Source organism: Ammospiza caudacuta, chromosome 1, assembly GCF_027887145.1.
Source record: "Ammospiza caudacuta isolate bAmmCau1 chromosome 1, bAmmCau1.pri, whole genome shotgun sequence".
Classification (NCBI taxonomy): Eukaryota; Metazoa; Chordata; class Aves; order Passeriformes; family Passerellidae; genus Ammospiza; species Ammospiza caudacuta.
The window spans coordinates 37,528,051-37,542,747 of record NC_080593.1 but is presented as its reverse complement, the minus strand read 5'-3'; the positions used below and the strand labels follow the sequence as shown (position 1 = coordinate 37,542,747).

Sequence of the window (14,697 nt, the reverse complement as noted above, 5' to 3'; positions counted from 1 at the left end):
CTAAGGTATAAATTCCAAAGTGTAGTCATTGAACCAGAGGTTTTCCTCAAAAGTTAAAGTAGATGGTCTTCGTTAAAGACCGGGACAGTGTGATGGAATGCATTCTCAGCAAGTCATGGGTGATACCAGGCTGGGGGAATTGGTTGATGATACTGAAGGACAAAGTTGCACTTAGGGGGACCTCAATGAAAGATAAAATGGCTGCTAGGAATATCATGAAGTCCAACAAAACCAAATGCCAAGTCCCGTATCTGGGATGAAAACCCTCCCTAGAGCAGTATGGACTGGGAACTGACCAGCTGGGCAGCAGCTCTGCAGGAAAGGCCCTGGGGGTCCTTTTGGACAAGCTGAACATGAGCCAACAATGTGTCCTTGCAGCAAAGGAGTTCAAGGACCTCCTGTGCAGCATTAGCAAGAGTGGAGCCAGCAAGTCCCAGGAAACGACTCTTTCCTTCTATATTTGTCATGTCTCACCTGCAGCACTGTGTCCCCTTTTAGGCTTCCCAATAGAAGACATAATATTGACAGAGTGAGTCCAAAAGAGACTACCAGGAATAAGGGACTAAAGAATATAATTTATGAGAAAAGGCTGAAAAAATGGGCTATTGCTCCATCTTACAAAGAAAAGGCAAAGGAGGGATATTATTGCTGTCTTCAACAGCCCAGCGGAAAATTGTAGAGAAAACAGAGTTAAACTTCTCTTCAGAGTGCACGGGCAACAAGATGTACTGGGCACAGGGTGCAATAATTAAATTCTCACTCCAAATCAGGAAGTGAAAGTCAAGAAATGATGGAACAGCCAGCCTAAAGAGGCTGTGGAATTGTGAGCATCCTTGGAGATGTTCAAAACTTGCCTGGACATAGTCAATACGACTAACATAAATTTGCCCTGCTTTAAGCAGGTTTAAGTTGGGTAGCTTCTGAAAGTCTGAAGATCCCTTCAATCTTACATTATTCTGTGATGAATAAATAATAAGTCAAGGCTGTCACATCGGAAAATCCACCCAGCATGTGATTCCAACTGTGTATTACACAGGAAATGGGCAGCTTACAGAGTAAGTTAAACTAATCAGTCAACCATCCCTGAACTTTCTTAAATAGGATAATTTCACACTGTAATGTATAATTTTTAGTACCTTAAAATATTTTTTTTCTTATTTATGTGGAGCTTGAACAACTTTCTTAACAGAACACGTCATAAACTCAAGGTCCCTACCTTGAGGGATTTTCTCTTATGCTAAGAATATACATATATTAATGTACTTTGGTGTCTCTTAAAAATCTCAGTTAGTATAAATGAGAACTAGAATAAGATTAGGTCAGTCTGGGAAAGAGAAATTTGATAGGTAACAATAGCATCTGTCTTTGCTCAACACAACATGTATTGCTACATAATAAAATACATCAGAAAGCAAAGCAGTTATACACTTTTACATTTTACTGTAAATATCAACAATTCCTTAGATTCTATTCTAATAGAATTAGAATAGAATATTCTATTCTATCTAGAATTCTGTATAGAATATCTATTCAATTCTTCCATTCTATTCTAATAGAATGGAAGAAATCTAAGGAATTGTAGATATTTACAGTAAAATGTAAAAGTGTATAACTGCTTTGCTTTCTGCTGTATTTTATTATGTAGCAATACATGTTGTGTTGAGCAAAGACAGATGCTATCAGTACCTTACAAATTTCTCTTTCCCAGACTGACCCAATCTCATTCTAGTTCTCATTTATACTAACTGAGACTTTTAAGTCTCAGGGCTGTCAGTGTTAATTAATTGCTTGTTGTTTGGACATTTTGTATTGCTGGACAGGGGAAAGAATTTTTCAAATATACCAAAACTGATCCTCTAACATCTTAATTAGAAACTTTTTAGATATATGAACTGTATTAGTATCCATACTTCATAAACATTTTGAAAAAATGTTAGATTTTTTTTGGATTGTAGTTAAAATTTTAGAGTAATTTCAGGATTAAAGATACTAAAATTGGTCTGCTAGTCCTCAGATATGTTTATTTTTCAAATGAAAATCATGCAGCAAAGGCTGTAGGTAATAACCTGAAGTTTCATGTAGAATTAATGAAGTGATTAACTGATTCTACCTTGAACGTCAAAATTTTTTATATAACAGAATAATTTCAGCTATTCTTAGTAGCTCTTTTCTTTTTTCTTTAATTGGATAACAAGCTTATATATACATGTTTCTCACAGACACATCTGTTTTTCAATAAATCAGGGACATGTAGTCAAAGTTATAAATGTTCTCATTATGAATATTTTTCAAATAACTTATGGCTAATATTTTTAAGAAATCAATGATATATGCTCAAACAGTACATAACTCATATTAAAACATATTTTACCATAAAATAGAAACTATCCATCATTATTAGAGATAAAGTAATAGTCTCTAGAGGAAGCAAAGATGTATTTAATGAGAGCATTTCACTGAGTTGTTGCTGCACTGCTTGTTAGTGAGAATGGTTCAGTAAACAAAAACTAATCCACTAGAATTAGAATCAGGACAGAATTCTAAAATATTCTGGGAACTGCAAGTAACTCAGCATTGTCAGGGAAAAAAACTGCTGTCTTGAATTTACATGACATCAGTAACACAATTTCCCATAGGGACCTATGTGTTTGATGCATTCACCTTCTGCTGGTGTTAGTTAGGTTTAAATTATGAAGCTCCCATTCACTGTAACGAAACATTATTTTCTGTTATGTTTATGTTTTTTGCATTATGATTTCATTAACTTCTCTCAGAAATCCTCTAATCACTTTCTTGTTGCTTTGATTGTTACCATTACACAATGATGCTTTAATTAACACTTTCAGAAGTGCCTGAAGATAGAATCATTAATGTAAAATCATATTTCCAATGAAACTACCTCTAGAACTCTTGCTGGCTTTTAGCCTATGTCTTATTTTAATTCATATTTTATACCTCTGATCTATGTGATCCAATGAAATCAAGAGATTCTTAAACTTCCTAAAAACAAACAAGAGATGGAGTGATGTGGTCTGTCAATCTAACAGAATTAAAGACTTCTGAAACAAATAAGACCTATATCACATTTATATATTCTAAAAAGGACCAATGAAATGCATTTTAGTAAAATAAATGAAATTCAATTACAGAAGACCAGAAGCTTCCATTATCAATGGTCTAGTGTAATTCCACAAAACAGGAAGAAAAGCAAAAAAGGAAATGTTATATTTAACTCTGTTTTATAAGAATATTAAAAGTTATTAGAAACAGATATTAAACAGATATTAAAATAATAATAAAATAATTCTATTCCTTTAGAGTAAAATTTTATTTTGCCAATATTTATTAATGGGAGCATTGCCTGGACACTAATTTTCATGAAAGATTTAGGCACTGATGATCAATGTTCTTTGAGCTATCAATACGACCACCAAATATAGCAGAAAGCAGCAAGCAGTGTCAATAGCTTGCAAGTACGTGTTTACACGAAAATAAGAGAGAATAAGTATAAGGAAACCAGAAGTGAAATATTGAACAGCTAACAATCTGGCAATGGAAAGCTCTTTAGGTCAAAATAGAAGGAAATTCAAACTAAAAAAAAATAAAAAAATAGGAGTTTACATAGAATAGATATTGCAGATTAAAACAAAAAAAAAAGTATTTCTCATCAGACAATTAGGACACGCTAAGCCACCAGTCAGTAGTGAAGGTTCTCCTGCACTGGGGGACAGTTCTTCCTCTGAGATCCATGATTGCGAACATACCAAGGATTGCCAGCACAGTGCTGTCCTTCAGGACTTCCATGGAACCTGAGCACACAAAGTAGATCGCTTGCAGGGCATCTCCCTGCCGCAGGAGGTATTCCCCAGGAGCACAGAAGGAGGTTTTGATGTGCAGAGACAGAGACCTGAGGCAACCACGACTGGCACACTCGAAAAGGGAAAGCTGCAAAATCTCCTTGTTCAAGTGCATGGTGATGTCTGAACGCAGCTCGTCTGGGAAGTCTTTTAAAAGCTGTCCAAAAGAGGAAAAAAATGATGAAAAAGAGAAAATTTGTAAAATTATTTGTTTCCACCTTTGCAGAAGTGGACTGATTTAGTGGTGGGGCACGTCATACTGTCGCAAATACTTCCCTCTGATTTTTCTTATCCCCTTGATGAGATGTGATATTTTAAGAAATTTTAACAATAAATTCCTGAAAAACATGAATAAATAAATGTCTTTTTACTATAAAAAAAAAAAAATCCCCAAAAGCCTCACAAAAAAAAAAACCCAAAAAAAAACCAAAAAAAAAAACACCTCAGGAAAAAAGGTCAACAATATTGTTTGTATGAATCCCCTCTAATGCACAATTTAATTTCATCGAAGTTCTTCTCTGTGATAGAACACAGTAGGCTGCTCAGGTACACCATTGTACACAGTGACATATGCAATGAAAACAGAGAATTTTATAAAATTCATCAATATGTAACATTACCTCTTCTATAGTGAAACCACTGCCACAGGAATAACTAAAAAAACCCCAGCCTTAAATGTGTTTTTTTTTCTTGTTGTTATTTTTATTTTTTTAATAATGTAACTGGACACTGAAGGAGGGGTGGGAAAGGAATGGAGACAAGTTGCACGTTCAATGGAAGAACATATGGAAACTAAAAGACCATGAGGTCTCATTTTTCCTTCCAAGCTGCAAGTCCACAAAATACAGGGTTTTTTTGTAGTTTGAAGGGATGTGGCATCTGAACAGTGCAATCAGCCAATGCTTGACCAGGTGGGCTCGGACAAGGTGCTTTATCCATAGAAGGGATATAATGAAAGACTGATGGTCTCTCCAGGAGCTGTGGTTGTAGTACAGCAGTCACTCACTTTCAGTGTGACTAAAGGTACAGAAAGTACAAAAGCTGAAGGAGATCATTAACCACATCTAGGAAAGCTTTGACATCTAAGTCATTTTTGTACCTTTGTAAATCTTACTAAGCTCCTTCTGTTGCTAAGATGCTGTTGAAAATCCCGTTCTTTGTGCTGTGCACAACACAAAAAGATTTTATCAGGAAAAGAATGTTCCAAACCCCAAATCTTTCTGCTTATTTCCACATTATCTTTAGAGACCACTGAGTTTTATAACACAGATAACAAGAAGCCTAAAGGGAGTTCTCCATTCAAATAACACTCCAGCAGAGAGAAGCCATTATTTCTCCTGCAGTACAGTAACACATAACCTGGATAAGTAATTTAAAACAAGCAAGCACAGACACTACCAGAAATATGTCTTTGATTTCACTCTCAAGTTACACTGTGCAATATTTCAAAAGGTAGTGATATAAATAATATAAAAATTCAGCCTAAATAATTTGTTTATAGTATTGGAATAAGTAAGATGAAGGAAGAAGGAAAGGGTATCAAAGTCCCTCTTTTACAAATGACCTAAAATTCCCATGTAGATGTTTTGTTTACTGAAAGATAGAAATGCCCATTATAGCATTTCTCCTGGCCTCATCTAAAAGGTTTCTGATGAATGCCTCTTCAGCATTTGAGAATCACAGAGAGACTGAATTTTTCTGCATTATCTGATGTTTTAAACCTGCTTTTTCAATTGTGTACCCTCTTCCTGGGATAATCCAGGTTCATTTTTAGGCATGGTTTTCTTTGCTATGTAACTTCACACAAGACACAGCATTACAAAAGAAAAATTACCCCCCTCTTTGCCTCATAGTCATAGTTCATAGTCAAAACAATCAAACACAAATCCCCCTTATTTGGTTACCTCGTTGGAATCAATTCCATTATTGACAGACCATGTGGTTTGGAAATATTCAAGCATCCTTTGCTTTAGCTGCTGTGGCAGGTGATGGACCCGTATAAAGTCCTTCAAATCCTTGGTTCTTGTGTGATAAAGGGACCACCTGGAGTACATCCTCTGAATTATGGCAGTCACATTGCCAAACACCAAGGCATGCATCAGAGCTAGGAAGCACAGAAATTACACGCAGTGTGGAGTGATTTGTTGATCAATAAAACTTAACACAGAACATAAACAGCATCTTCACAGAGCAAAAATTTTCTGATTAAGAGATATAAGAAAGCTTTTGAATACAAAACTCCTTGAGTAATGGTATATTGATACTGTAGTATTAATATGATTATTCATTCCTCATATTTGAGACACTACAAGTCACTGTCATAGGACAGGGTAGAACAACAACTTATTCTATCTAGTCAGGGTACCTAACAAAATAATTAAGTCAAATTAAGTTCATAGTCTAAGAGAAAAGGAAAACAGAGCACAGAATCATAGAATCATAAAATGGTTTAGGTTGGAAAGAACTTTAAAGATCATCTAGTTCCAATCACCCTGCCATGGGCAAGGATGCCTTTCACTAGACCAAGTTGCTCAAAGCGTCATCCAACCCGGCCTTAGACACAGCCAGGGATGGGGCATCCACAACTTCCCTCAGCAGCATCTTCCTGAGCCTCTCCACCCTCATAGTAAAGAATTTCTCCCAATATCTAATCTAAGCCTACTCTCAGTTTGAACCATTCCCACTTGTGCTGTCACTGCAGGCCTTTGCAAAAAGCACAGGAAGGAACACAAGTAGGCAGGTATGCTCAGAAAATAATGAGATACTCAGTATGGAAACTAGACTCAAATGGTCAACTGGAAACTACACAGAATGTAATAGATTTCAGAGAACTCATGTAAATAAAAACAATTACCAATGTAGAGGAAGGAGGTTGTAAATAACATTTTAAAATGTATCATATTCTGGGTGGGATATTTAAAAAAGTCAGAAAACAACCCCATTTTAAAGCAGAAATTCAGGCTAAAAGAATCATTTGAGGAGACAACCTGATTTCTTATGTTGCTGGACAGGGTCAAATATGGTTAAAATTGCTCTAACATCCTGGAGTTTGTCTGGAATTAGTGATTGTCTTGGGAATAAAAAGCCCAGAAGCAAAATTGAAGAAATATTTACAAATATAGGTCATCTGGGTTTGTCTGTGCAGAAATATGTTTGCTTATTTGAGTTGGAAATATCACTGCAAAAATTGTCTGTCATGTGATATTGATCTGATGTATAGAACATACACATCTACAAACTGCTGATTTAAAAAAATACTAAAAAACTTGATTATTTCTCTAAAGAGACCTCTGTCTTTATGGTGCTTGAAAGAAAGCAGACTGACTTCTCAGAGTGACAAAGGAATTGGTTTATAAATGAGACAAACAAGTTGTTGACCTTGTATGTCACTTTACAGAAGTCCAATGTAAATGAGAAGAGACAAGGTTAAATAGGAGGAGGAAAGGATGCACTTTTAAATGGTAGAAATAATAGAAATTCTGTAGTTTGGAGTGTTAGAAAACTTTTACAGGCTGAGAAAAATGCAAAGGAGTTGGTAACAATATCTATGTCCTTATTGTGAAGGAGTGCAGAAAAGTAGGTGAAGAACTGCAGTGTAGAAATAGCAGGAAAAGAAAAGGATTATGGATGTAGTAAGAATAGTAAGCCTAACTGGAAATTTATTTCTAAAAATAGTTAGCTATTACAACTAGGGGTTGCTCATGATGGTGCAGTGAATTGCTAAGTCATTAATGTCAGAAACTAGAGCAACAGAATGTGAGGGACTGGTATAATATTAGATACAGAATATTGTATTAGAAATATGACAGCTAGGTTTGAAACAATTCAGCCAGACACAGATAAATAGGTTAAAGAAATAGTGTAACCTCTTTAAGTATGCAATAATCAATTTAAAAAGGGGGTGGGATAAAGTGTTAGGTGCTGTATGAATGCAAATATAAAATTCACATGTGATATAAGTCCCTCATCAGCCTCCAAGGTTAGGAGCTGACAGTGGAGAGATCTCAGTGATGTTATTATAGGCACAAATATCACCTAGAATTTTATTATTGTGGTAGAATCTGTCCTTGCCTATATACATTGGAAGGCAACTGCTTCTTATAATGACAAGCTATTCTTGGCTGTGACAGGCATTAGAATTCTTTATCAAATAATCATACACTTATCCTACTTTCTGTAACAAAACCTATTACACCTCTCTCTAAACTCAAGTAGGACAAGTTCAAAACTTCTAGGAACTATATTTCAAGCAGTGGCCTTTATTTTAATAGGTAATTTAAATCACATTTTGCTTAGGGAACAGAGGAACACCTCTGATCCCATATAGGACTGGAGCTACTAGAGTAGGCCTCCAATCTCTTGAATGCAAAAATACACATTATTTGCTGAAAGAACATGAGAGTATAAGAAAGAAGAGTATAAGACAGAATATGGTATGATCACCTGTTGGAGGGCAGATCTGATCTATATTTTAGATGCTGGGTGTCCCAGGAATTCTGGTTACATTTTAATAAGTAAATTTTCTTTCCAACTTTAAGAAGACTTACTGTATTGAACAAGATCTTTCATCTTCAGAATATGACTTGTTAAAAATTTAAATTTCAAATTTATAAATTTCAATTTTATAAATTTCAATTTTATAAATTTCAAAATAAAAATGTATGTGAAGAGGCCAGTAAATATGAAAAAAGTATTCTATATGCAATTTATTTGTTAAGTTTACATTTTTTTCTGTCTTCAACTTTTTCAAGGTTTAATTAAATTTACTTCTTTTTTTTTTTTTCAGTTTTTAGTGCCATACATTAAAGAGATACAGCAAAATCTACTGATAAACTAACTCACCTTATCCATTACACCTGAAATTTCATTAACTAATGGCTTGGTCAAAAAGTCTGAAAATTGACACCAATTTTTCTTAGAACATCACTTTCCATTAGGGAATTTTAAAATTAAATATCAGCCAAGAAGATACACTAAAATAGGTTTTAAGGAATGATAAGACATAATGTCCTTAAGCATACAGATTAGCACTTTATTCCTAACAGAGTTTTCTAAACCATGCTCACCAATCTTCACAGTGTCATTCCACTTCTTTTATGTTTCCTTGAGTTTTCTCAAAAGTATCTAAAATATGATTCCTCAAGAAAACAGCTACAGGTTGGCCTGCTCTGCTTTTTTTACCTGGACATATCTTGTTCACTGGACCATTGCAGATATAAATTCAGTCTCCTACCTACTTGTCTTTAAGCAACTTCACCTTACAGTCATCAGTTCCCTCTTACTCCACTCACCTAACTAGTTCTTCACAATTTATTAAATATACAAGCATATTACAAGAAATAAATGTGAAATTTTGTTATAACTGGATTAAATAAATGTATAGGATACTTTTATATTCTACTCTATTATTTTTATGAAAGCTCTGCCATATTAAAGTGAATTAAATATTCATCTCTGCCTTATACAGATCTTTTGATTTCTTGATAGAAATGGAAACTCCTTCCTTCATTACAACACATTTTATGTAGTGAAAGTCCCAAAGAACAGAGACCACAGTGTATTTTAAAACTATAATTTTATGCAACCACCAAAAGAAATTGATAAGCTGCTCATGGTTTTGTGACATTGTGAAAACCAAAATTATTTCATTCTTGGATGATTCATTATATTATTGCCTCTCATTTTCAGGACTGAGCAAAAGGAAAATAATTCATTGAAAAATTATTTTACCACTTAAGGCTGCAAATATATAGGTTACATGTAATTCATCGTGTTCTCTGACTTTCAAGTGTCAAATTTCCAGTTTCTTATTGCCAGGAGAATTTATAGTGCAAAGCTAACACCCAGGGCTTTACTGACCAGCCCTGGAGAAACACCTACTAGTATTTCCAGAACAGCTAAGCCAGCAGAAATAAAAAGGGAGGACAGAGTACTCTAGCAGTGACTTGCTTTTACCCTTCATGGCCAGTGTGACACCTTTGAGTTGTATAATGTACACATCATGTATTTCATCAGCACATCAGATTTTTTGTGGGAGGATGATGAATGTATAGACAGAGCTTCTGGTACTTTCTCTGAAGGATTTGGCTTGCAAATCTCTGCTTGTTGCCCCCAGGTGCCTCAGCAGAAGGAAGGGGACCATGAATGAGCATGTGGCTTACTCCAACAGTACAACCAGGTAATCAGCATAAATAAAAATGTTACAAAGAGCTCCAAATATGACAAAAAAATTGCATTCTGATTCAATTCTGAATCAAATGTTTATCAATGACAATTGAACGGCAGTTTTAAATTTTTTTACGCTAAGGCTCACCAAACAGTCTCCTGGCTCTGTCCTGCCTCTCCTTCTGGTCTGGTCCTTCAGATGAGGATACACACCAGCTCACAGACACTTTGTCCTGCGGGCTGCACACCTCCCCTCATCACCATTCCCAGGGCTGCTGTGGGGATGGAGCTGCAGCTGGTGGGCACATCATACCTGGCTCTCTGGAAAAGTGCCTGCCACAAGTGACTGAAATCCCCAACACAGCTGGGCCACTTCCTCTGTTAGTAATGTGAACTTGCATTTCAGTGGGCAACACCATCTTTCTTCACCATAAGTGAACAAAAGTTTAGAAATATATCTGCCTGAGAGAGTCTATCTAGTGTAAACCAAACAAAGTTATTTCCTTCTTTTGCCATTTTAAATTAAATTTATTAAGCTTTCCTCTGTGTTTGTGATTTCTTTTAAGGAACTTAGCAAAATTTCAGCTTTTATTTGACTTTTTCCTACTCCTTGGAAAGGTTTTAAATGATACTTAATTGTACCTACCCCCAATCAGCATTGTGCAAATGGAGAAGATCTTTTCAGCATCAGTATTGGCTGAAACATTTCCGAAGCCAACACTGGTGAGGCTGCTGAGAGTGAAATACAGGGCAGCTATATAGGCACTTCTGATTGATGGGCCTCCAAGTGTATTATTCTCATAATAAGGAGATTCAATTCGTTTTCCTAGCTCATGAAGCCAACCTGCAAAACAAAGCATAAAAAGAGTTACTTTTTTATAATACTGACACCACCATGAAAACTTTACATTATATTAATAAAACAGTTCTAGAAACCCCCACAAATCTACTTAAAAAACATTATATTCTTCACATAACTCCAAGAATAAAAAGACCATTAAACGTTGGGAAGTTATGCAGCACTTTAAGTATTGTGTCTCTGGGATATTTATTTTTATGTGCAATTTTTTATGATAAGAATTGTATTTCTGCATTGAAATCAAGTGGTTTTGAATTGCATATTACAGGTCTAATTATATAATTTATAAAATCCATTAAGTCACTAAAAAAACATCTTCACCTAATAGCACTGCAGCAACAATGCATCATCATTTGATTCTTTCCATTAATTAATGCTTGGAAAGCTTTTTGACATTCTAAGACTAAATCATTATAATAGTAATTACATATTCAGAGCTTTTCACATGTTTCTTTTTACAGTAGAAAAGATTCAAAGAACTAAACATAACTTACAAACCAGAATTAATTTTCAAAACATGCTTCAGTAAGTATTTTCTAAATTGTTCATTAAATCTTTCCTTTCATTTTGATAAACGCATCTATGTGCACCAGAGAAAGCAGAATTAGCTACTGCCTCTGATATTTGAAAAAAAAAAACAAAACAACTCCAAAGCAACAATGCAGGAAAAAATATCCAGCTGGAAAGCACAACCTGAATGAATTGCATAAACACAATTCTTTGCAAAAATCAAGACTGGGGAAAAAAGTAGGACAAAAATCTATTTGTGTGCCCAGTTTTGCCTATTAAACAGCTTGCTTGGGAGATTGGGAATCTTCCTTGGGTATACAGGAAGAACTGCCAAAAGAAAATAGTCCTGACAGACAGTTTTATTTTTAGAAAAGTTCTTTAGGGATCCCCCTTTGTTAGATGGGACGTGACAGACTGAATCACCTCCTAAAGATTATTCTCTCTCCACTTCAGTCAGCATCCATGAATTCAGCCAGAATCCATGGAGTCATCCATTCGATGAATCCAAATATGAACTGGGGGAAATCTCTTTGCACAGAATGTCTGCAAAAGCAGGGGGTACATTTAGAGTATCTGTCCCAGCTCTTCCAATTAAGTTGGGAAGAAAATCTGTAGGAATTTAGCACCTAGAGAAGACCTGCTGAACCATGGTTGTTCCCATGCTCATCTCTATGATGCCTGGCATGCTGTTCTCCAGAGAAAGCTCAGCCAGAAGGGCTGGGTAATGGCACAGCAAGGTCTGGCCATGGCCCTGCTGATCCAGTCTGTGCAGGACAGGGAATTTGATCAAAAGCATAAATGAAAGCAATTGGCATTGTCATACAATGGCAGTAGTGAGAAGGATGTTTTACCTTGCCAACAGACAGGAAAGCATTTGAAAATCTCCTTGATTCTTCCTGGATAGATAGTATTGATCAAGTGGGGCTATTTTATATTTGTGGCTCCCAATTATTTAAAATGAAAGTAGAGCAAAATGGGAAAAAGTAAAAAAGAAGCCTAGATGAGTCAATACCTGTACTCTGTGCACTACTGTTTTTCTGAGATTACACTACATCTCCCCAACAGCAGCATGGTCCTTTGTATGGCAGATTGAACTCCTATATTTCTATAGTAGGGAATGTAACCACAAACATTAAAGAGCATAGAATAAAAACCTAAGAAAATCTCTAGCAGAGAGAGGACAAAGTTAAAAAAGTCTATCTAAGCCTAACGTAAAGTAATACAATCATAAAGTCCAAGATCAGCTCAAGATTGTTTCAGTTGCAAAACTGAAACATATAAGTTATTTTAAAGAACTGTAACTGATATGCCTTTCAGGAGAAAATCTCCTGCCTCAGAGTGTTCTAAAACCCACTGATTCTCAGCCTGTGTATTTCCATTTTTCTCACTTTTTATGCATTTCCAGTGCTATCCAGGAAAGGTGGATGACTGCATTTTTTAACTGAGAGATATATGTGAATTGGTTTCTCTACAACTCACTTCATTTTCAAGGTTTTCATCCAAGTCTAGTGAAACATTACTGCTCCTAAAGGATTCATGCTACTAATAAAAGTGAGGTACAAAGATATGTGTCTATATTGTGTCAATCAGTAGAAGTTTCTATAATATTTCTACAAAAATTTTATACTAAAGTACCAATATAATAATATTAGGATTTCTAGCAAACACTTCTGGCCAAGATACCAGTATTTGGGATGAGTTTAGTATCCAGTGTCTAGTTCTGTGGTATAACTGAAGGTCAGACAAATCATCCCCTTAGTAGGCTATATGGCTATCACTGAGCTAAACCAGCAGTAGTTAGCAATGATTAGCATTTCTTAATGATTGCTAAAATCATGCCCACAATGTAAAGAAAAGCTATGAAGTAAATGTATTTAGAGATTTAGACTTGGAATAGAAAATGTGTTTCTGAAAGGGAAAACCGCAAAAATACATTTCTCTGACTTGTAGATAAGACCATGTTTACAGCTTCTCATTTCTCTTTTGGCTGGCAGAGATTATCCTAATCAGGAACTTCTGAAAAAATTGTATAAAGTGGTGTTCCAGCCAGAGCATATAAAATGCTGCAATACCTTCCAGATCAACTGTATTTCTCATATTTGTTGATAGCGCTGCATTTTATATTTTTTTCAGTTTCAGGGTAGAGGCAAGATACAGTTGGGTGTAAATACTTTCATCAGCCAATGGAAATAGTCATGAGGTAGCATCACTGACTAATGCATTTTCCTCTTCAGTTCCTGTAGGTAACAGCTCTCAGCAGATTCTCTGGCAAGCTTGAGTAATTAATTTCTGCCCTCAGGGAAGAAGAGAAAAATAAATATACCTTGTAGTCAGAGGGAGCTTCCTAGAATTTAGCATTATGAATCGTGTCTGGTTCAGAATTAGCATTGTCTAGGCACAGCTCTCTGACTTTGAAAACATTTTAAAGCACCAATTAGCATAATTAAGAGGAAGGCCTTTCAAAGAGAAAAAGAGCACTTAAGTAATCAAGTCCCATTGGAAAAGTCAATAGGAATTGGATATCTAGCTCCATTAGGCTACTTTGAAAATTGCTGTAAGAATCTGTATTGAGTTTCATTTACTTATATCTGGGAAGTGCTCAAGTATCAGCAGAAGCCTAAAAAAAGCTTTTAAACCTCCATAGATGACATACTTTTAAACTGGATGTAAATCACATTATTTCATTTGCTAGACATCCAGAAAATCAGTCCTTCTCCTGGCTTGGTGCTTTCTCTGCCTTGGGTATGTACAATACTCCCTATAATTTGGAGCTTCATTCTATACTACTACTGAGATTTTTCCTTTTATGCCAGACACTTAACATATCAAAATACTGTCTGGTACTTAAAAAACTTAGAAATTAGTTCCTTTTTCTAATGCATTAATTAACTATAGTACTTATTTTAAAAACAAGAGCAACATTTTCTTTTCCAGTTTAAAAAAAGCCCCAGGTCTCTGGTTTATTCTGCACTACAGTGTAAAGAAGAGTAAAAAGGTGTGGATAAGAAGTGCCTCTGAAAGCATCCCTGAATGTCTGAAAGCAATAGCAGTGATGATGCTGAAAGAGAAAAGTATGAGACAAAGGCTGAGCTTCTCTCAGCTGTGATTCCACATCAAATTTAGGGATTTCAAGTATTCCTATGGGAAATATCAAGGTAGAAAAGCCTGTCTGCTCTCACATAACCACTTTTTTTGATGTCTAAACAGTATTTCAATCTCATTCAGGGCAAGACAATACCTGGCCCTTTCATGTTAGTGAGGAGAGACAATAAGCAATACTAAGCTAATAGTAGACAAAGACAAAAG

The 14,697-nt window shown here is 35.4% G+C and overlaps 1 protein-coding gene across 1 annotated transcript in view; it reads right to left on the bottom strand.

The window, feature by feature from the left end:
* Positions 1-14,697, bottom strand: part of KCNH8 (potassium voltage-gated channel subfamily H member 8) — a 175,687-nt gene that overhangs the window by 34,197 nt on the left and 126,793 nt on the right. The window contains exons 8-10 of the mRNA XM_058809446.1: positions 10,669-10,866; positions 5,762-5,961; positions 3,765-4,014 (exon numbers count right to left, since the gene is read on the bottom strand). Of these exons, the coding sequence (XP_058665429.1) occupies positions 3,765-4,014; positions 5,762-5,961; positions 10,669-10,866 (648 nt within the window). The remainder of the gene's footprint in view (positions 1-3,764; positions 4,015-5,761; positions 5,962-10,668; positions 10,867-14,697) is intronic.